Source organism: Myotis lucifugus, unplaced genomic scaffold, assembly GCF_000147115.1.
Source record: "Myotis lucifugus unplaced genomic scaffold, Myoluc2.0 scaffold_87, whole genome shotgun sequence".
NCBI classification, from domain to species: domain Eukaryota; kingdom Metazoa; phylum Chordata; class Mammalia; order Chiroptera; family Vespertilionidae; genus Myotis; species Myotis lucifugus.
In genome coordinates, this window is record NW_005871135.1 from 3,346,567 (window position 1) to 3,370,112 (window position 23,546).

The 23,546-nt window shown below is 50.5% G+C and overlaps 1 protein-coding gene across 6 annotated transcripts in view; it reads right to left on the minus strand.

Moving 5' to 3' along the window:
• Nucleotides 1–1,127: 1,127 nt before the first annotated feature.
• TRAF1 (TNF receptor associated factor 1) overlaps nucleotides 1,128–23,546 on the minus strand; it is a 22,711-nt gene continuing 292 nt past the window's right edge. Inside the window, exons 2-9 of one of the 6 annotated variants that reach the window (XM_014457893.2) lie at nucleotides 21,191–21,317; nucleotides 20,574–20,968; nucleotides 18,575–18,659; nucleotides 8,908–8,973; nucleotides 8,043–8,453; nucleotides 6,573–6,750; nucleotides 4,808–4,956; nucleotides 2,000–2,850 (exon numbers count right to left, since the gene is read on the minus strand). In XM_014457893.2, the coding sequence (XP_014313379.1) occupies nucleotides 2,632–2,850; nucleotides 4,808–4,956; nucleotides 6,573–6,750; nucleotides 8,043–8,453; nucleotides 8,908–8,973; nucleotides 18,575–18,659; nucleotides 20,574–20,713 (1,248 nt within the window). In that variant the 5' untranslated portion in view covers nucleotides 20,714–20,968; nucleotides 21,191–21,317 and the 3' untranslated portion in view covers nucleotides 2,000–2,631. Of the gene's footprint in view, nucleotides 1,949–1,999; nucleotides 2,851–4,807; nucleotides 4,957–6,572; nucleotides 6,751–8,042; nucleotides 8,454–8,907; nucleotides 8,974–18,574; nucleotides 18,660–19,631; nucleotides 19,650–20,573; nucleotides 21,318–22,917; nucleotides 23,168–23,546 lie in introns of those variants that run through there. The other 5 variants (XM_023755941.1, XM_023755942.1, XM_014457892.2 and 2 more) reach the window with 5 other exon arrangements.

A 23,546-nucleotide genomic window follows, 5' to 3' on the forward strand; every position in this document is an offset into this window, starting at 1 on the left:
GGGCCTTATGTTGTCAAATCCGTTTTTAAAAACACACGCCACCCAAATCTGGATTTTTACGAGAAATCTGTTTAAGGTTGACAACTAATTCAAACTATTTAAATACACTTTTCAGGTCAAACGGAGCTTGCCTGAGGACTGCGTTTAGCTGGTGGACTGCCAGTCTGCTACACATGCTCCCTGTAAACCCTGCGTATGGAGAAGCTGGAGGGCGGCGCACTTGCCCTGCGGGTCACTCTCTCTCTGCTGAGCTGCTTCTCTGCTTTGGGACGTGAGCCAGCGCGGAGGGGAGCACAGGAAACAGCCCGAGGCTCGTGCTGTACGTGCACGGAGCATGCTGTTTGGGGACACTGCTCCTTAGGCTCCACAGTGCCAGCTCCTGTGCCAGCTCACTGGGGAAGGCCCCTGGTCTCAGGGCCTACGAGAGTCATGTTTCGCCTCAGCAACGGGTTTGTCTCAGCAATGGGTTTGTTAGTGTCTTATGGACCCTGAACCGCATGGGATTGGGCTTTGCCTGCTGGAAAGCTCAGAGGACAATCTGGCTCCGTCACATGTAGGACCTCATTCCTGGCTTCTTCTGACCTTTCCCACCTCTATTTTCCATCTGTCACCATCTCATGACCACATTTTCACATCTTAATTCTCTTGTATATCAAGTAAAGAAGTTAATTGCTTTCTGAAATAAGGCAGGCTATAAATAAGCTCATACAAAATAACGAGTGCTCAAAAAGAGTTTGTTGAACGACTAACTACTTGAATGATTCATCTTGCGGTCCCCCCCAGGGCCTGCACAGAGCAGGTGTTCAGGAAATGTGGGGCAGAGGATGGAGTGGAAAGTGACAGTTTAGCGATGGGGAGACAATAGCCCTTCATTTCCTTGCGACTAGGGCCTGAGCCAATGTAAGCTCTCTTAGCGTCAGTTTCCTCATCTGCAAAATGGGGATCATCTTGGCACCTACCTTATCATAGTTTTGGGAGGATTCAATGAGGTTATGGATATAAAGCGTCTGGTACATAACAGCACTCAATAAATGGCAGCTGTGACGCTTCCTAACAACACCCTCATATATGATGTCATTATTTAACAGCCTAATTCTAATAAGGATTCTCTCACTTGGCTCAGGTCTGCTAGAGTCTGACAAATAAGTCACGTGTACCCACCGGGGGAATAAAACAGACATGTGCACCTCACTCAGTCCCAGGTCTGCTTACCACGCGCAGGTCAGGTCACCCTTGGTTACAAAGCTGACTGCAGGAGCTTCTTGTGGAGTCCAGGAGTCTGCGGCTGCCCCTTCACTCTTTTCCCAGCATGCACAGGTGCTGAAGGCCCTGTCCTGCTTCCCTAGCCTCAGCTCTCCAGCTCTCACCCTGTACCTCCATGTGCTGGGAGCCTCTGGCAGCTTTCTCCAAGCTTTCCAGCACCTTCCCTAACCCTGCCTGGGATCACTAAAGGGAGCAAACTCATGCTGAGTGGTCACACCCTCACTGATGGGTGCACTCATGCTCCAGGAAGTTTGCATCTGGGGCATTCAGGAGGTGCCCTCGGAGGGCTGAGGGTCATGTCTGGGGGCAGTCCTCTGAGGGTGGGACGCCCGTGTGACAGTCAGGAATGGAACCCTCTAATACCTGTACAGGGAAGGCGATGCATCATAAATCCTTGCTGTCAAAAGTCGGTGATGCTGATTTTATGGTCGGCCTAAGGGCAGAAAATTTATTCAGACGGGGCCCCATTGTGTAGGGCAGAGATTCCCAAAGCGTGGTCCCCACCGACAGCATCAGTACCAACTGGGAATGTGGGATGGGTGCAAATTCTGGGCCCCACCCCAGGACTAGAGTCAAAAACTGGGGGAGTGGGAGTGGCACCCTGTGTTTTAGCAGGCTTTCAGGGTGATACGGACGCTGGCCATCTGCAGACCACTGGAGTCGTTCCGAGCCTCAGCCACCTCACCTGCAAACAAGGACACTGCTGTGGCTTCGGTAAGGAAAATCTCACACAAGGTTGGTGCTCAGTCATCATCAAATCAATTTTTATGGGTCAGCTATGACCTGATACTGTTCTGTGGTCCCCACAGAACCAGTCGTGGACCCGAAGCTGAGGGAAATCTGATTAGAAAGGTTGCGTGCTCACCCCCAGTGATGGGGAACTCAGTGCACGCCTGACAGACTGAATTCACACTGGCAACCTGTCCCTTCCACCCCTTGTTTCCGACCCCAGGTAGGAAGACAGCAAGCATGTTTCCAGTTCTCCCTGGTGGCCCTGCAGGGACCTTCCCAGGCTTAGGTCCTTTATCTCCAGATGGCCATTCATGTCCCAGGCCGGACCCCCATGCCCTCCCCATCCTGGTCAGAGTCCACCTCAATATTCAGGGCTGGAGTGGCGGCCAGGCCTCCAGTGTTGTGTGTTCAGTGCAGAGGCAACAATTCTGCCACCACCTCCTTCTGAACCCTCTGCCTTTGGGGGCCCATCCCAAGGTCCTGCCACCGGAAGCTGGTGGCCGCCATAGTCAATCTGTCAGCCCCGCTCAGATCATGCCAGCCCCAGCCTATCCCTGTGCCTCGGGATCGTGGCACCTCCCCGAGTCTGGGTTGGTGCTCCCTCAGGGCGCAGATGTGGCTTCTCGTCCCTGCTGCCTAAGCACTTGTCTCCACGATGCACTTGAGGAACATGGTGTCGTCCTTCACGTAGGCATGCTTGGGCGACTGCAGCCTGCTGAGAGGGAAGAAGAGCGGGCAGCCGCTGGCCACGTTGGTTTCACTCTGGGGCCGCTGGAAGGACACTGAGCTCAGGTCGGGCCGGAAGGCGTCGATGGCGTGCTCACGGTTGTTCTGGTCCAGGAGCATGAAGGTGACCTGTGGGCCAGGGCAGGTGGGAGGTCAGGCCCTGGGGAGTGCACCCAGGGGCTCAGGGCTGGTCTGTGTCTGCTACCTGTGCAGCCCCTCGGACCCTGAACTCAGGCTGGTTAGGGGCCCCCAGGAATGGAAGCACCTGGTAATCTGGGCAGCCTTTGGGGGTTGTCCTATAATTAGGGATCTGATGGTCTATCCAACTGGAAGAGGTAGTTCAGATGCCACAGTCAATTTGGTTGGCTGTTGGGGCTATAGTGGGACTGAGCCCTGAAAAGGAGGCGGGACTCATAACCTGTAATATCCCTTCCCGCTCAGAGATGTGTGATGGTCAACTAGGCTGGAACCTCCTGGGCAAGGCAGGGGTGGGGAGAACAGACAGGCCATCTACCCAGGGGCTGTCAGTCAATGCCCGGAAACGTGAACCGAGCTTCTGTCTGCAAGGGGCAGATGTGTGTACTCCAAGAGGCTGATGATCTCAGTGACACAACCCTCTTCCCTGGCACATGGCACTGGAATGCCCATCAGTACATAGGATGTCTTCCATCATCCACCTCAGCGATTCTCAAACTGGCTGCACCTAGAATCCCCTGGGAAGGTTTTTAACATCCTGATGCTCAGGCCTCGCCATTTACTGTTGTGAGACACAGTTGTTGGTATTTTTTAAATCTCCCGGCACGTGTGGGAGCCATTGACCTGCTGACTCATATTCAGACCAGCATGGCACTCCTGCCCTTTTAAACATTTTTAATAGACTTTATTTTTTAGAGCAGCTTTAATTGCATAGCAAAACTGAATGGAAAATACAGAGATTTCCCATATACCTCCTGCCCCCACCCAACCTCCCATACTATCAATACCCATATTATAGTGGGACATGTGTTACAATCAATTGACACATTGACACAGTATCACCCAAAATCCATAGTTTACCTCAGGGTTCACTCTTGGTGTTATACATTCTATGAGTTTGGACAAATGTATAACATTTTCTCATTACAGTATCATACAGAGTAGTTTCACTGCCCTAAAAATCCTCTGTGCTCTGCCTATTCATCCCTCCACCCCGCCCCCTCCCCATCCTCTGACAACCATTCATCTTTTTACTGTCTCCATAGTTTTTCCTCCACAATGTCCTATAGGTGGAAACACACAGTATGTAGCCTTTTCAGATTGGCTTATTTCACTTAGCAGTATGCATTTAAGGTTCCTCCATGGCTTTTCTCGGCCTTGTTTCTTTTTGGGGCTGAGTAACAGTCCATTGTCTGAAGGTGCCATGGTTTGTTTATCCAGTTACTGAAGGACATCTTGGTGACTTCCAAGTTCGGCAGTTATGAATAAAGCGGCTATAAAATCTATGTGTAGGGTTTTATGTGAGCATAAGTTTTCAGCTTCTTTAGGTTAATACCAAGGAGCGTGATTGCCAGATTGTATAGTAAGATTATGTTTGGTTTTGTAAGAAACTGTCCGACTGTCTTCTAAAGCAGCTGTACCATTTTGTATCCCCACCAGCAATGAATGAGAGTTCCTGTTCTCCACATCCTCGCCAGCACTTGGTGTTGCCAGTGTTTTGGATTTTGGCTATTCTGACAGGTGTGCAGTGGCGTCTGCCTCCCTCCCCTTTTCTGAAAATGCTGCCAGTTCAGGCTGGCCCACAGCACCTCCTCCGGGAAGTTTCCTTATTCACCCCGCCAGGTGAATTTCATTTCTACATGCCTCCCAGGATGTTGGTCCAGGCATTTTTACCCCTGGACTCATGAGGAAGCGTTGGCTACTAGATGTGAACTCAGGCTTTTGTTTTACGAAAGGGGGAGCTGATAACATAGAGAGGGCAAGGGACTTACTTGCCCAGGTCACCGGCCAGTTCATGGCTAAACCAGGACCGGGACCAGGACTCAGGCTTCCCCCCCTCCCCTGCAACACGCGCCCTCCCCCTCCCCGCAATGTTCCCCTTAGTCCGTACCTTGTTCCGGAAAGGCCATGGCAGCAGAGCATCGTACTCCCCTTTCATGATCACGATGAAGAGCGACAGGTGGGTCCTCTTTCCCGTCCCGTCGCCATTCAAGTAGAGCCTCAGGCACAACTTGTAGCCGTACTTGGCAGTGTAGAAAGCTGCAATGTGGAAGCCAGAGTCAGCACAGAGGCAGCTGGAGAATGCTAGCCTGGCAAATGAGGAAACTGGGACCAGCGGTTAGGCATGCCCATGGTCAGGGGTTCAAAACTAAGAAACCTGGGGTTGGAGCCCAGCATCTTCTCGATTACATATAGTCCAAGAGGATCTAGCCTAGTGGCAGTCAACAGGTTGCTAGGCCCCAGCCCGGAGTTTTGGACTCAGTAGTGCTGGGTGAGGACTGAGAACCGGCATGTCCAACGGGGGACAGTGATGCTGTTGCCCAGGACCACACCCAGGACCACACTTTGGGTTTAACCGACCTGAATTTAGTCGGGAAACCGAACCCAGCGAGGGGCAGACACTGGGGGCAGAGCCAGGATTAGGGGCCAGGCCTCCTGTATCCCAACACAGACTTCTTTCTGCTGCCCCAGGCCAAGTGGCGGGGGCTCCTGGAGGTGAGGAAGAGTGGGCTCTCAGTCTGCCAGGCACCCTTGGTGACGTCACCCCTGGTGCCTCAGCACAGGGGCCTCTGAACTCTCTGCAGCTGAAGGACCACCCAGTATGGCTTCTCATGGCTGTCACCACAAGGGCCCCTCTGGGAGGGGTTGATTGGGGACAGGGTGTGTGTGGGGGGGGGAGCAGGAAGGGGCGGAGGAGGGACAGACCGACAGTCTGACTCATCCTGCCCCTTACGTTTTGGTGAAACAGGAAGCCAGAGACACTGCTTGCTTTGTCCCTCTTTGGAAAGGAGAGGAGAAAAAGCCTCGTGTTGGAGGTGAGGCCACCCCGTGAAGGGGGCTGCTGCTGCTCCTGAGGAAACAGGCCTGGCTTTGGGACCCCGCCCTGCTCTGGGGTACGGAGCAACCTACAATGCCTCTCTCCATCCCAGCCCTGTAGGTCTTGGTGCATCAGAGGAGCAGATGGACAGGAAAGGTATGAAGCTGGGGCAAAGGTGAGAGGTCGTTCAAATCGTCACCTGCAGAAATCTTCCTTAATGACCCCCCACCTTGTCTATGTAGACACGTGTGAATGAGGAGAGGGGAAGAGCACATAGGTCTGAGCATTCTATGCAAAAATACGCACATGCGTTAAAAGCAGAAATCAACTGAGTAAGGGAAACATCTGCCAAGTAACTACTTTATGCAAGATACTGTGCCAAGCTCCGGGGCCCCAGAAACGAGTAAGAACTGCCCTGGTTTACACAATATTTCCTAATACGCTACCCGCAATCATACACTTAGCCCTCCACGTGTCTTACTTCAGACCCTGGCTCTCTGAGGGCGGGGGTCCCACGGTATTCGCCTGTGAGAACTGTCCTCTCATTTGCACAAGCTTTGGTTCACGGCACACTGTCTTTCACACCTGACATCCACTCGAAGTCAATAACAATTTTATTCCTGTCTGCAGTGTGACTGGAACTGGGGGAGGTGGAAGGCGTGGCAGTTCAAATAGCCCCTGTTTTATGTGGCCGAGCCAGGCACCTACCTCCTCCGTGGCCCCAGCACGGTAGGTGGCCTGAAGGGACCCGGCCTAACTGGACAGAGTCACAGAGTTGGCTGCTCCCCATGCTGTTTTCTGAGCCCAGCAGGCCTCTGTGCCCCTGGGGAGGTGTTACCTGGAGAGAAGAGGCTGACGGTCCTGCCGCAGGCCGACTCGTGGCACCGCCGGGTGACGTTGGTGATCTTCCACAGGAAGGTGCCATCGAAGGAGGCCTCCTCCATGAGGCGCAGGCTCTGCTCCAGCTTGCCCAGGGCCTGGTCTTTCTGGGCCAGTGTCTGATGCAAATCCGCCACCTGTGGGGAAGCATCACTTAGTCTTCCGCTCATGACCTCACATAGCCCTTCCGCTGGGAAGTAGTCAACCACTGCCTTCGCTCAGCTGGTCTCTCTCTCTCTCATCTACGTTCTTATGGAGTCCTCAGCAGTTTTATGAGATTTATTTTTCTATCTTTCCTACCAGACAGATGTCTTTCTTCCCTACCAAGGGCTGGGCCCATGCTCATTTTTTCTCTCTGTGCCTGCCTTACATCTAAGAGTAGAGCCAGAAAGTCTGTTGATGAACTGAAGACGCAGTTGCTGCCCTCAGGGAGCCCACCTTCTAACTGGGAAAAGAGTTACAGAAATAAAATCTTTACTCGGTCGCTCAAATCCAGTGCTTGGCTCTTCTGGTTGGTTCCCTATTTACATTTGAAAGAATACAAATTTATTCCTGGGTGTGCTCACGTAGGGAAGTCAGGAGTAGAAGTGACTGTTCTTAAATTGAATTCCTAATTTTATGGATGAGAATGTTGAAGTTTCCTAAGAGGGAGAGTGACTTGCTCAGACCTACACAGCAAGTTCATGGTGGAGCTGGAACTAAAATCCAGGCCTACATCAACATGAGACTGTGATGTCAAGTTGCAAAAAAACCCCACACAAACTTGTTATATTAAGAAAAGTATAAGCTCTGGGACAAAGGAGGGGACGACAGACCTGCTAAACCAAGAACTGTCAGATAAGTGGATTATCTGGAGTGGTCTGGGACCACCATTCTGACTGTGTGGAATCCTTCAGAGGCTGAGCCAGAGCATCTGAGAACAGCATGAAACAACGTGCTGTGATGGAGGAGTGAAGGCCCTGGGCGTTTAGCCTAAAGAAGGAAGTACTCAGGTAGGACATAATCACTGACTGCTCGTCTCTGAAGGGCTGCCATAGAGTCTGGAAGGCACATTTGTTTTGTGCGTCCTGAGGGGCAGGGGCAGGAACAATGCAGGGAAGACACAAAGAAGCTGATTTCTATTTAGTTTAAGGGAGAACTTTCTAATAGCAATGGAATGAATAGCTTAGAAAGGGAGTATCCTACCATGAGAGAAATTCAAGCAAAGGAAATGAACCATTGGATGATGGGATTGATCTCTACCATAACTTCTAAGTGCTCCACCTCCTAGAGGCTTTGAGACACAGGAGAGATACTTTTTGATGGGTGAGTGACTGCTGTGAGTAGGGAGAAGAAAGTTAGGAGGAAAGCTGATTCACTGCTCTGGACACAAGATGGGGCAGGGAACCCCTGAGCCAGCCTTGAAGGCAACCTTGCTTCCCATGCTCACCCTCTGTTCCAAGCTTAGGATGAGCTCGCGGTCCAGCTGGCTCTGGTGGATGGAGGCAGCCAGGGCCAGGTGGGAGGCCTCTACCTCCTTGTTGAGCACGGCGACAATATTCTCAAACACGCGCAGCTTCCCCTCCAGGTCGGCCAGGAGCTTCTCCTTCATGAAGTGCTGCAGGGCCAACTCCTCCTGGCTCTCAGAGCAGGGTGCCCGGTAGCAGTCCACCTCCAGGTCCCCAGCCACCTCCACGGCTGCCTGCAGCTGCAGGTCTGACAGATTCCGCTCCAGGGCCATGGGGCCTGACCCCAGGCCTGAGCCCAGCTGGGCCTTCCACTGTTTCATGAACTCCAACAGCAGGTTTAGGTGGGTGGCCTGAGAGGTGACCTCATGCTCCTGCATGAATTTTGCGCTCCCCTGCCAAGAGAGTGGGGCTGATCAGCGAAAACAGAGAAGGTTCCCAAAGAAAGTCAGATCCATTCACCCAGCAAAGGGGAAGCTGCTTTGTGTGCAGTGACAGGGATTCAGAGAACCGTGACGTCAGACATGCTCACAGGGAGCCATGCCCCCAGGCCTCTACCATGATTTATCCCTGTCTTTGAGAGCCGTGATGATTCAGGACCATGGAGAGAGGCATGGGGGGATGGGGATTGGTCATTTTAGTGATGCCTACAATGCTAAGACATTAAGAACTCGCCTGAGTACAGAAATGATTGACTAGTGGGATTTGTTGTTTGAGAAGGTCATTGATGTAAGGGACATCCAGAGGAATAGCTTGATGTTCTGGGAGAATCCTGGAGGGGCTGAAGTAGGGAGACCCAGTGGCCTAGGGCTGCAGTAGACAGATGTCCTTTCTCTCTCAGATGCTTACCTTGAAGGAGCAGCCAACACCTGCAAAGGGGCACCCAACTCCATCTGCAGCCACCTCAGGGTGATCCTGGAAATAACAATGTCACTGATGTTATAGGCATCCCCGTGGGGCCACTGGGCTCTCTACAAAGCACTAAGATTCAACAGGGCACATGCTGGGCTGGGCCACAGGACTCTGCACATGCTGGTCCTTCTGCCTGGCTGACCCCTTTCGTGATCCTCATTCAAAACAGGCTCAGAGCCCCTGCTCAAGTAGCGGGGCTGCTTCTCCCGTCAGGACAGGATCCGCACAGCACCATTCACTCTTCGGTTGCCCCCACTGGTCTGGGGGCTCTGTGAGGCTGTGTTCCTAGTGCCGAGGGCAGGGCCTGGCACAGAGGAGACACTCGGCTGCATGAGTGAGCACCTCCCTGCTCCTGAAGCCCATGGGGATGCTCCTCACAGTTGCCACCCGCATCCCTCCTTGGCAATCCACCTTGGCCGAGGAGTGCCTGCCCTGCACTGCCCTCCTTTGGGATAATACGCAGCCTGAGGGCAGGGACACAGAAGGGTCTCAGTACTCAACAGCAACTTGACCAAACTGCTAACCTACTTATAGGTCCAAGGAGCTTACAAAATGCTTTTGTGGTGATAATTCTCCCCAGGGCCCCTGACAATGCTGTGGGGAAGGCGGGGTAGGTACTTTGTTCCCATTTTACTGATGAAGAAACTGAGGCTCACAGAGGGCAAGGGATTTGCCCAAGGAGGAATGGCTAGGAAGTAGCATAGACACAGGCTCTTTCCATACCATATCACTACAGTTGAACCCTGAACAGTGTGGGTCCATTGATACACAGATTTCTCCCCAATAAATACCAGTGCTGTTTTTGATCTACGGTTGGGAATCCATGGATGCAGAGGGCTGACTGTTTGCACCAATTTGCACCGTTTTATATAGGGGACTTGAACACCCGTGGATTTGGGTATCCGTGGGGGGGTGGTCCTGGAACCAATGTTCTGAAGATGCTGAGGGACAGCTGTAGCAGTTAAGTTTTGGGGCAATCAAAAGTTATACACAGATTTTCTGTTGTGTGTGCCCTGGGTTGGTGCCCTGAACCCCTGCATTGTTCAAGGATCAACTGTATCTCTTATCAAGAGTAAGCCCATAGGGAACTGGGAGAAATATTATTTCCCAAAACACATATCTGGAAAGGCCTTGTATCCAGAATATGTGGAGAACTCTTTCAAATAGTAATAATAAGACAAAACAGCCTAATAAAATGGGTAAAATACTGAACAGGTGCTTTACATAAGGAGATATATAAATGACAAGCCTATGAAAAGATGCTCAACATCACTAGTCAACAGAGAAATGCAAATTAGAATGAAATACCACCATGAAACACCGTCATCCGCTCACTAGATGGCCAAGATGCAAAAAGAATACCAACACTAAGCTTTGTGAGGATGTGGAGGAACTGGAACGTATGAACGTTGCTAGTGGGAAGGCAAAATGGTACAGCCACGTTGGGTAAAAAAACACACACAAAAAACCTATGGAAGTATCTCATAAAATTAAATCATACTTACAAAGCAACTTACTTATAAACCATGCTTAGAGTTACCATACAAGCCACATTGCACTCCTAGGAATTTACCCAAGAGAAACGGAAACATATGTTTACGTGTGTATGTGAATGCTCATAGCAGCTGTATTCCTAATGGCTCCAAATTGGGAACAATCCAAATATCCATCATCTGGTGAATGGACAGTGGTTTTTTTTCTTTTTCTAGAACACTACTCAGCAATCAGAGGGACTAAAACACTACATGCAGTAATGAGGAGGACCCTCAAAACATTATGCTAAATGAAAGAAGTCAAACACAAAAGACAGCAACTATGATTCCATGCTTATAAGATTCTAGAAGAGGCAAAACTACAGTGACAGAAAGTCTATCCATGGCAGCCTGAGGCTGCCTCTGGAGAGACAGATGAGCCAGGGGCACGAGGAAGCTTTTTCTGGTGCAGAAAAGAAACATTCACTGTCCTGACTGTAGTCGTCACAAAATTGCATAAATTTACTGGCATTCATCAAACCATACACTTAAACTGAGTGGATTGTATTGCATATAAATAATATCTTGATTTTCAAAGAGTTTTGCTGTGTTTTTTTTTAAAGAATAATCTAATGGGGCAAAATGGAAATTTGAATTTAAAAAAGGGAGGAGGACAGAGGTCTTTTGGGTTGAGCAAATACAAAGCCACATTACTTATTATTCTTTAAAAGTAAAAGAAGCGAGAGTCATGGGCTTAATGAGTACTGTTGGCTTAGAACACAAAGCACAGCCCAGCAAAGGGCCACCCCCTTGGCCCCACTTCCACAGGGTTCAAGCACAAGACGTTCCTAACAAGGAATAGAAAACAGATGTTTTATTGGGGGCGTGGGCAGAGGGCAGCCTTGGCAGGGAGATGGTGCCGGCGCTGGGAAGTGTACAATGACGCAGCTCTCCCAGCAGGTAGCTTCCTGACCCGTGGGCACAACAGAGGGACTGATGCTCGGCGTGGACCTGGTTATGGTGAATGGACTCAGGGAACCTCTCAGGCCCTAAAATGCCCTCCAAGTCCATGATTCGAGTTCTCTGCCATTCTAAGCCGGGAGTGAGAGCCATAGGAGGGGGACAAAAAGGTGGAAGCGATAAAGCAGGGGAATTCCAGAATCACCACCCAGATGGAGGGGCACCTGTCCTTTTGTCGGCTGAGCCAAAAGAGGTGTTGTGTAGTGCAGGGGAACGCCCGGCCCAGGTGGATGCAGGGGGCGTCCTTGTTATGCTGTGTGGATGGGTGTGGGCTGTGACCAGCCCGCAATGGCTGTCAGAGGATGGGCAGGGGTGACCGGAGAGGCCTTCAGAGGCCCCAGTGGCCTGCCAGTCTGCCTACAGTTCCATCACCAGTTAGTCACTCATTCCGTAGAGTGCTACTGAAGTTAAAGGGCCGGCCTCTGGAGCCAGCCTGTCAGGGTGCCAGGCACATCTCGGTCACGAGCAGTGTGGCCTTGGTAGAGTATCCACCTCTCCACGTCTCACTTTCCTCTTCTGCAAAATGGGGATAGTAAGAGTACCCCCCGCCCCCTGAGAGTTATTGTGAGGGTTACATGAGATGGCAAACGTAAATTCTGGTCTCACTTACATATTGCTATTATAATAAAATGCCACAAACTTCATAGATTAAAAAACACACAAATTTATACACAGTTCTGTAGATCAGAAATCCTAAATATCAAGGTGTCAGCAGGATTGTGTTCCTTTGGGAGCTCTGGGGGAGAATCCGTTTCCTTATTTTTTTCCAGCATTTAGAAGCCACCTGCATTTCTTGGCACATGGCCCCTTCCTCCCTCTTCAAAGCCAGCAGCATCTTCCCATCTCTCTCTGACTCCCTCTAGCTTCCCTCTTGTGGTTACACTGGAACCACCTAGGTCAGTGGTTCTCAACCTTCCTAATGCTGCGACCCTTTAACACTACGGTGTCGGGTGAATTTCCCGCCAAAATATAAGATGGCGCGGGCAATTATTTAGGTTTCCCGCGCAAAATCAGAGTTAGTTTAATATCTTTTGAAGTATGGGTTCGATTGAAATGAAATTTTCGGTACTCGACCAGCGCCATAAAGTGTTCTCTACTTACAAGGGATTTTTATGATACCTATTACCCCAATGGGTATGAAACGGTTCGCATACACAGGTAGGTATCTTTGTGAACGGCAAACAAACAAATATTTGGTAATACGCAGTTACAATCGGCCCGAGTTTACACGTTTCCCGCACTCCACCGCAAATCTATATGAACCGAGTTAAGACGGCTCCCGCGGAGTACGCGCAATTCACGCGAGCCGACTTAACTCGTTTCCCGCAACCCAATTAATACAGTTCCTCATGTTGTGGTGACCCCCAATTTCATTGTTACAAATTGAACATAATTAAAGCAGAGTGATTAATCACAAAAACAATATGTAATTATATATGTGTTTCCGATGGTCTTAGGTGACACCTGTGAAAGGGTCGTTTGACCCCCAAAGGGGTGGAGACCCACAGGTTGAGAACCGGTGACCTAGATAATCCAGGATAACCCCCTCATCTCAGGATCCTTAATTTAATCACATCTGTTCTGGGCTAAGTCATCCCCTCCCAACCCAATTCTTTTTTTTTTTTAAATATATTTTATTGATTTTTTTACAGAGAAGAAGGGAGAGGGATAGAGAGTTAGAAACATCGATGAGAGAGATCGATCAGCTGCCTCCTGCATGCCCCCCAGTGGGGATGTGCCCGCAACCAAGGCACATGCCCTTGACCAGAATCGAACCCGGGACCCTTGAGTCCGCAGGCCGACGCTCTATCCACTGAGCCAAACCGGTTCGGCCCAACCCAATTCTTACGTCGAAGTCCTAACCCCCCAGAACACGACTATGTTTGGAGATAGGGCCTTTAAGGAGGTCACTGAGTTAAAGTGAGGTCATTAGGGTGAGCCCCAAGTGATATGACGGGTGTCCCTGTAAGAAAAGATTTGGACACAGATGTCCAGAGGGAAGACAATGTGAAGATAGGGAAAAGGGATGACATCGGCATCTCCAGGCCGAGGAGAGAGGCCTCAGAAGAAACAAACCCTGTCTGGAACATCTTGCCTCCAGATCTGTGAGAAAATAAGTTTCGGTTGTTCAGGGCCTCCAGTCTGTGGTACTTGGTGATAGCAGCCTTCGTAGACTGATATAGCCACATAAGGCAACGGATTCATAGGGGTTATTAACATGTGGGCATCTCTGGGGAACATCATTCTGCATAGTGAAATACTCAATAAATGTTAGCCATTGTTATTATTATTAGTAATATTCCTGTGGATTAAGCACTGCCCTTGGGACCTTTTTTCTCCCTCTGATGGCTGTCATATATACATGCATTTCATCTAATCCTCACATCTCAAACTTTTGATAACGAATTCTATAAAACACCATTTCCCCATTGCATTTCCTCGAGGAGGCGAGGAACATCCCGAACTGTATTTGCATTTATACAGAACCAAAGCATTTTTGCATGCTCTCATAGGATCCCTGTAGTCATCCTTTGAGGCAGGCAGGGTGAGATGACCTTCACCTTAACACAGATGGGAAACTGGGTGACTGGCTTGCTCAAGGCCTCACTGGGCTTGCACTCTTTGAGTAGGTGGCTGACTTCAGGTCTTCTGTCCCACCGTTAGACCTTGTGAGGGCTTGCTGCTTTCTCAGCACCTGTGTGAGCATCGCCCATCAGATCTCATGTACCTTGAGGAGGAGGCTGGGGCTTGGTTCTGCTTCTCCTGTGTAAGTGGAGGAGCCAAAACTCAGGGACAGGCAGTGACTTGCAGGAGGCAATGCAAGTTTGGGGCAAAGACAAGGTGGAGGTCAGGGCCTGGAGTCCATGTCCAGGGTCCTTCCTCTACACCAGGAAGTCCTTGCCTTGTCCAAAGGGTGGCCTCGCCTGAAGGCTGGAGGCTTGAAGAAACAGAAAAGGGAATCAGGCTGGGGTTGCAGACGAAGACCGGGGCATCTGTCCTGGGCCAAGCCTGGGGTACGTCCAGTGCCACAAGTGGCCCCTGTTAGTGGCCGCATGCTTCAAACTGCTAAAAATAAAATTCGCAGTGGAATTTCCTCTGAGGAGGAAACAGAAACAGAGAAAACAGAACCCCAGCCCTGAGGGAACACTCGTCCTTCTGTCTGCGTCCGGGAAGTCTGTGGGTCTGTGGTGTTCCTCGCCACCCTGCTCACCCGGGCCTTCTGCGACGGGGTCAGCGGAGGGTTCTGTTGAGAGGCCCCCACTCAGGGACCCACGGGCCTCCAGGAATGTGAGCATTAGGGGGGTGCCTGCCAGGAGCATGAGAGCCGCCTCTGTGAAGCCTACTGCACACAACAGAGGACCTGCAGCGTGCCAGGCCTGGGCTGCACCGCTGCGCTGGCACAAAGGCTACCTGAGGTCTTGGATGACTGGAGGGGCTGCTTTTGCTCAGGATTCGGCTGGTGTTGAGGGAGAGGCACTCTACTGTGACAGGGCAGACCCAGTCAGTCTGCCTCTGCCCGCCAGGCCTGCCTTCCTCTGCACCTGGGCCAGCTTCCTCTCTGGCAACCTCTGCTCAGCTCGACTGCCACCTCTTCTAGGAAGCCCTGCATGATTCTCTTAGTTGAAAGTAGTCTTTGCCCATTGCTGTTTTTCCAGCACTTAAAGCTGACTGTGGGGTTTAAACCTGCCTAACACATTTAGGGTGGTCTGCCACGGAGGCAGCAGAGGGGAAGATGCCACCAGCCTAGGAAGCAGGAGTTGGAGCCTGGCTTTGTTTCCCTCTTGCTCCATGACTTCAGCCCAGGCACACCTCCTCATGGAACCTCGATATATCACCAATATTCACACAGGATATCACAGGATCGATGAGGTTACAGATGCAACCGCCAAGCTCAGCAGCGTAAGGGTTCAGGGGTTCATTTCTACACATCACACCTTGAAGGACACACATGCAGAGACAAGGACAGACTCAACGAGTGCGTGGCCAGACTGCCTCAGAGGACAGGAGGCTGGTGGCCTTAAGGGAGACAGACTTCAGGTCAGTACAAACAAAGAGGAAAATGGTGCAACAGTCAGAGCCCCCCAGAATGGAAGAGGTCATGTCTTGGAGTAATGAGCTCCCCATCACCGGGAGGACATAAAGCCACCTGGCAGGAATCCAGTACAGCACAGAAACCACACTAGACAGCTTGCCCCCCTCTCATTTTCTGATTCTAGAATAAGTTAAGGCATTACTGTAAGCCACTGGCAACAGTTGCCAGCTTGCTTTTGACCTTGAGTGGCCTCAGAGGGAAGAGAATGAGAGAAAACACTCCATTCACGGCTCACACGCAGTGAGAATTAAATGTTATTTTCCATCCACCGGCCGTCCCCTATTCACTGTCACTTCTACAGGAAGGTCATTCCAGGCAAGAACCAAGTCTCCAACTAGGTCAATAGTAATCCTTTAATATCTGCTTCTTATATTACCTAATGGGTCCAGGGCTGCAAGCACTCCTTAGAGAGATATTAATCTAATGAAGTCAGAGGATGAGGACAAAGTGATAAGCAGATGGCATGGAAAGTGTTTGCAAGAATGGGTGCCTCTGGGCTTAGCTCAGCAGGTCTCCGGCCCAACCCTTCCACCCACCTCCATTCCCCAGGTTTCCCCAGATGCACAGACAAACTTCCCATGGAGACTCACATGCAAAGTATTGACTTATAATCAGCTGCTTTCCTTTGGTCAAAAGTCCCCCAAAGTTCCCATCAGGGTCAGGAGCTGGAGGAGTCCCTAGTCTTTCCACTAGGTGGCTTTGGTGGTGGTGGTGGTGTGTGTGTGTGTGTGTGTGGGGGGGGGTCAGACCACTGGCTAACCCCACTGCCAACCAGCCTTCCACTGGGGTTCAGTGATGATGGCTTCAGGAGGGGGAAGTAGGGGGTGGGAGGGAGAACCATGCTGCTCAGAGGCCTGCCTGCCCCCAAATGTGGGCAGTACCCCCTCCTACCCTGTTGCCTGTAATTCCACCATTAGAGTCACTTCATTTGGTTTAAGGCAGCAAGTTTCAAACTGTGCTTTGCAGGGCCCCTTAGGAATCCCCAGTCCCTCGGGGGCTGGGCAGCTGGGCTGACTAAGAGGACAGGGTTCCAGACTACTCTTTAGTCACAGCACTTCCACTGTCATCTGATTTCACGTTAACAAAGACGGATAAATTACAGCCATTGAATTAAGATAGATGAATACATCTCTTCTCTATATTATCTAAGAGTTGTACAATGCCGGTGTATTAATTTTGTTAAGAGGTCAGAATAAACCAAGTTAAAAACAATAGCCCTGGAGCATTCAAGCAGGCAGGGGCCTCAGGAAGCATCCAGCCCTGCCCTTCCTTGTGCAGGGGAGGACGGCAGCCACAGAGCTATGGCTCTGCTCACGCCTTTCATGGTTAGTGCACCAAGATGCCCAAACAGGGAGGCTCCAGAAGTTATTCCATGGATCCGTTTGTCCTATAAGCTCATAGTGCTCTGTAGACTGTAAAGTTCTGGGAAAATGCATTGGATCCTTACTAAGATTCCCTTGAGAAGGGGATGGGAGAGCCCTCAAAACCAGCTCTGGGCAGGGCAGGAAATTCTCCTCACCCTCTGAATGTGGGCTCGGAGAGGAGAAGGGAGGGAAGTGTGGAGACTCGCATGCCTGCCTCGGGTTCCTACAGGTGGGAGGGAAGGTATCTGATATCACAGGACCTGGAAAGGTCTTGCAGAGCAAACATGGCCGTCATTTTACAGATGGAGAAACAGGCATAGGAGTCATCTTGGCCACAAACTGAATGATATAGAACCATCCCTGAGCATCGCTGAACATCAGGCTCCTGGGCTGCGGTTCAAAGCAAGGGGGGAGCCTTGGCTGAAAGGAGCCGGGGCCTGTCTCCCAGTGAGGACAGTGAGGACGGCTGAGCAGTGAGGCCCTGGTCCCCTGGCAGCTCTGCACTGAGATGCCCCAGTGGGTATCCGGGCCCCATGTGTACAACGAGGCAGTTAGATTTAGAGCAGTGCTTCTTACATTCTCACAGCTTTGGATTCATGAATCAATACAAGTTTCCTTTTAATTCGGAGATTAACATAAAGATTGCCATGTTTTTATTTTACCAAGTAAAGACTTTACCAAAAATTCTACCATTTACTATCACTATCATTTCATTTCTACAAAGACATATATAGGAAGAGCATAATCTCAGAGTAAAGGTTGATTCTATAAGTGGAAAGAATCTAATTTTACAAAAACCCCACTACAATTTCCATATTTTTATCATTTTGTCAGAACTGGTGGGAATGGACCAGCTCTGGTCAGCATGGGAACCTCTAGGCTGGACAGATGACCAGTGAGGGTCCTTCCAACCGGGAAGGACTGGGGTTCTAAACTGGGGGGCCTGAGAATGTCTCTGGCCCCTCACACTCTCAAGGCCATCTCTATACTTAGGAGCATGGCTTGGCTTGGCTGAACCACAGAGGGGAGCTGAGATTGGCCTTGCCTTGTCTGAGAGCAATCAAGGACAAGAAGAACTGTCTAGATCAAGAGTTGGCAAACTATTTCTGCAAAAGGCCAGGGAGTAAATAATTTGAACTTTGAAGCCTGTGTTGCACTAGTCACCTCTGCTGTCACAGGGTGAAAGCAGCCACACACAATTCATAAATGAGTGGGTATGGTTGTGTGCCAATAAAACTTTATTTACGGACATGGAAGTTTGAATTTCATATCATTTACATGTGTCACAAAATATCATTCTTATTTTGATCCACAGAATTATATTTTTGACTATCTAAAATATAAAAACCATTCTTAGCTCATGGCTGAATAAACAAAGGTGGCATGCTGGATGTGGCTTGCGGGCCGTAGTTTGCAGGCGCCTGGTCTAGACTGTTGTTCTCACCCCAAATCTGTCACAGATCAGCCAGGTGGCCAAGGGCAAGTTGCTTCACCAAAGCGTTGTCAGTCCCCTTGCTGCTTACAAACCAAATTCAGTCTAACTCGAGACAAAGAGGGAGGCGCCAGCCGGGACTGGGGAATGGCTGTCTACTTGGCCTCAACCTCAACAAATGGAGAAAATGGACAAAGACCCTTTCCTGGCTGTGTCAACATACCTTCTCCTGAGACATAAGGCTCCCTGGGCTTACAGATTGGGAATCGTCTCCTCTGCACTTGGGACAGACCCGATCCTCGCCGTTCCTAGAGACACACACAAACAAATCCGGCTGAGTGCGACATTCACGATTCCCTGGCACCAACCTCTGTCCTGATAGCTCCAAAAGCCCGGCCGTGCCCAGCATGGTGCCTGATACCAGTGAGCATGCAGGTCCACAATCCCAGACCCACCATTCCCAAACCTCAAAGCACTGGGCACCCAGTGTCTTTCCATAGATTGCAGTGAGCTTCTTTGGCAGCCAAACCTGACCTGCCTGAAATTACTGGCGGCTATTCTAACCCTTATCCCACTTAGTGTGAATATTAATGTTTCATTGCAGAAACATTAATGGGCTTGATCATAAGGTGCTGCCCCAACCCCACTGGAAGAACTACGCAGTGATGCACTGACTTGCTTTTCTGAAATCTGAAAAAATTCTGAATTACAAAATGCATCTGAGCCAGGGCTTCAGGTGGGATGGTGGATGTGTGGCTACATTTGCTCTTCTGAGCTTCTTCTGTTTGGTTTAGGTCTCTTTGTCTTAGGAATTACAGATGACCATGGCCCATTAGAACAAGAAGGGGCCTCGGAGAGCACCTAGCCTGAGGTTCTCTACAAGGAGCGGGTGACACATGGGCCTATGGGCTTTTACAAAGCTCCCAAGTAATTCTGATCCACAGTCAGAGCAACCGGTCAGGCCCTAAATGTGAGACCTTGGAGGACATGTGGATTGGCCAAGGGGAGGTAGAGTCAGGAGCAAAGCTCTGCCTGGATCCCTTCGACATCCAGTCAGCTCCTTCCCCACCTCTGCCCGGTTTTGGGATAATGGGGAGGGAAGCCAAGAGACCCAGTTCAAAAGCCTGAGATGAACCCACAACAATCAGCTTAATGGTAAAACCAGCCAAGCTTTGACCAACCCACCCCCACAACCTGGCCTTTCCATGCCCACAACCTCTCCCCTCCCTCTGCATCAAAGCATTTGAATTTCTCAAACTAGACTGATTCAGTTTTCCCACCTTCTTAAGCTGTAAAACTCCAGACAAAGGTCAAGCTGAGGGTGTATGACAGTTAAAGAGCACTTTTGCCAGGAAATTGAAGCAGGACAAGTTGATCTATTCTCTCCATTACGCCTCACTGTCCTCATCTGTAAAATGGGACAATAACAGTATCCACCTTTCCAAAGCTCTTCTGAAGACCCAAGGAAAGAGGCACATAGTAGGCTCAAACTGGTGGGATGCTGATGATCATATGGATGTCACACCTACCTGAGTTACTGATATTTTAAATATTTTATATATGTAAAACATGTATTTCTATAAGTATATATTCATATATAAATATATACATAGTCAACTATATATATTCATACAGGGGTGGGCAAAAGTAGGTTTACAATTTTCCCACCCCTATATATAAATATATCATCTATATATACATACATATATAAATATAGATATCTTTGCTCCCTTTAAAAGTGTTCTCAGCAAACAATACGATGGTTGATATTGTGGAAGGAGATATATTTGTATAGCAGTTCGTCATTTACTAAGAAAGTTTATATTCATTATTACAAAAACTTTTTGGAATATTATTGATTGTGCCTCTTAATCCTGGGAGGTAGAAAGTAGCTTTACGGGAATTTTACAGACAAGGAAGCTGAGGGTTTGAGGCATGAAACACCCAGCCTCACAGTAAGTAAGGAGCCCAGCTGGGCCTGAGGCTCTCCCCCACCCTGGACAGCCTTCAGCTGTGGCAGCTGACATCTGTCTGTGGCTACTTCTTCCATCAAGGTCAGAAGGGACAGTGTCAGGGACTGCAAGGAGAGGGTGTGGAAACTGAGGCCCAGAGAGGCAAAGTCACCTGCTCAAAGCCACTGGTTCCTCTCACCCTTCTCTCCCAAAAGGGGTCCCTCCCTGGCACCTTCTTCCCACCCACTCTTTGCTCCTCTGACCCCTCACCTCAAGTTCTCAGAGAGACAGGCGGTGCAGCAGAGGGCCCTGGGCTCTGATGGGTCCTGGCAGACGGTGGGAGGGCACCCAAAGGGAAACTCGTTCTCATCAGGGGCTGGGCGGGGGCTGCTGGCTGAGCCAGAGGCCATCCCGGGCTCCCAGGCTGGCCAGGGGCCCGATCAAGCTCCTCTGGGGAGGGAACCAGCCCGTGGAGTCTGTGCTGAGAGAAGTGAGCTCTGGCGTGGGCCACCCTCCGTGAGCAGGAGTCTGATGACTTTATCTTCTCGCTGACTTGTGTGGTTCAACGTCACAGCTGAATCACAACAGGGATGGGGCAGGAATTACCCTCTGTGGTGAAAAACCCCCTGGATGCTGGCTGAAGGCTCTAGGAGTGCCCAGTCATTCTTTAGAGTGACAGAGAGCAAGAGAAGAGTCAGAGAGAAAACACAACCATGTCACACACTTTCAGGAACCACAGTCAGAGTTCCCCCATCAAAGAACCTCAGCCTGCCGCTCGCTTCCTCCCCCTCCTCCCCAGGGGACATGGGCAGAGAGCCACAGCTGGTGACTTGTCTGTGTTCCCTGCGACCTCCCAGAAGCCTGGAATCCTGGGTGGGGGTGCTCACTGCCCTGGTGGAAATCCCTAGGTCCTGGTGGCAGGTCCAAAAATGCAAGTTCCAGGCGCTCAATCTCTGCCCTCTCCAGTGTCTCAGGCAAAAGTCACTTCCTCACAGTGGGTCTCGGTTACCCCGTCTGTAAAGAAAGGAGTTGCAACAGGTGGTCTTCACGGTTCCTCTAAGCTCTAAGATTCTGGAACCTTAGGGCCAAGGCAGCCAGAGGCAGCAGGAGGCTTCTGATGGCCCTGCCCCTGGCACTCCTCACCAGTCTCGATGACAACACAGGGCCCTCCCCTCCTTTCAAGTCCAAGGCTTCAGAGCCATACACTGCTCAGGGCGCTCCTCAGGGCCCCACTGAGGAAGTCATAGGTGGCCACATACCCCGGTCAGGCACTACCACTTCCCGGCCTTGAGAATAAAGCTCTAAATAAATACAAGGCCACAGGGGGTTGGTCTCAGAGGCCAAGAATGATGCAGATCCACTGTTGTGTGGGAACTGTGGCTCCTGGCGCATCTACTGTGGGCAGGGCAACATTTTCCTTCCTATTCCTCAAAGCAACCAGCTGGGAATTCTGTGGCCATGTATAGGCACAGAGAAGCAAGATGACTGGTCCAAAGTCACACAGCCCCTGGTGGTGGAGCAAGATTCGCAGCAGGTCTGTGGGACCACACGCAATGTGTTCCTTCATCGATACAAGAGAGATGATAGCAAGGCTGAGTGGGGGAGTCTACAGAGTCGAGGATGGAGGCCAGAGTATCCAGCCTGTTTTCTCACCTAACAAATGGAAAAGAGGCTCCCTTCACATCTTTCTATCCTGTTGGGCTGCTACTAGGGACTTTGCAAATTTTTTATAATGGTTCCAAATCATGAGCTTTGAGGTCTAATAACTCTGAGCTTAGATCTTAAGTCTACTATTTACTAGCTGTGTGTCCTGGGACAAGGTCTTTAACCTCAGTTTCTGCATCTGTTAAATGGGGATAATATTAATACCAACTTCACCTGACTGTTGTGACTAAATGAGATCATAGGTGAAAGTATGCATGATGCATAGCCCATCTGAGGTGTTCAAAAGGTTTTGACACTGTCTCCCAATGATGGTCACAGCCCTCCCAGCTCCTCACGATAAGGGGAGAGGATTAAAATGGTAAGTGATGCTGATATATAGTGTTTACACATCCATCAACTTTATTTGAGCCTCACAAGTGGGCAAGGCAAGTCAGACATTGTCCTCTGACCCGAGATAAATTCAACTGCCCACTTTCCCTGGGGCAGAACTGGGGCTACCAAGCTGCTGGCAAAGAGGGCATGGCATACCAGGACCTCCACCCTCCCCTGGGCCAGCCCTGGCCCGGTCCTCTCAGCAAATGACCTTGAGGCCTACGTCAGACAAAACTACCAGAAAGACACTCCCTTAACCACCTACCACAAACCCGCAAACTTCCCTGCATCCCCACCTGTCCCCTCCTTCCCTTGGTTTGACACAGACAGGCACCCAAGACTTCTCTCCCATCCAAGTTCGGGTCCCTTTCTGCCTAATCCCTTTTCTCTCCCCTCTGTCTTCAATGCCTCCCTCTCTACCAGCTCCTTCCTATCAGCATCAAACTATGCGTCAGGTGCTCTAATAATAAGAGCGAAAAATAGTAAGTACTACTTTTTAGTGCTGTGTGAAGTACTTTTACAGGCACCATCTCATCTCATCTTCACACGAACCCTATGAGGCAGGTATTGTCATTACCTCCGTCTTACAGATGAAGGCACAAAGAGGGTAAGTGACTTGCCCAAGGTCTGGGAGAGAGTGAATGGGGACTTCTGCACCCAGAGCCTGTGCTCGAACCACACACGGTGCTTTGAAACGCTCTTCACCCTCATCCCAAATTCTCTCCTGCAGCCACTCTCCTCGCTGTGACAGAACTTCTGGAAAAGGTTGCCCACACAGGTGCTCCACTGTCTCACTGGCATCTCCATGGAACCATCTCCTCACCCCGGTTCTCATACAACCAGGCCTCTGGCCAGCACCTGACATGCCTCGGCTCCTCCCTTAGAATTCTCTTCCTTTCTGAACCTCACATGCGAGGTCTCTCTGCGCCGCGTACCCCCATCTCCCCAGTCTTCCAACTTGTCTTTCGGGGCCCACCTGGACCAGACCCCACCTCCTCTTGGAGTCTCCACAGGCTGTCCCCAGGATGGGGCTAGACACCCGCCTTTGCGAGTCCATCGCGTCCCGCAACCCCCGGAGCCTATGTGTCCCCGGCTCCGTTCGCTCCCCGACCCCCGGGCAGGTGACTGTCATCTCGCCACCGCCACCTCTCCAGGTGAGCTCGCGGCAGAGCAGCGCCCACGACTATCAAGGATGAGCGAACCCCA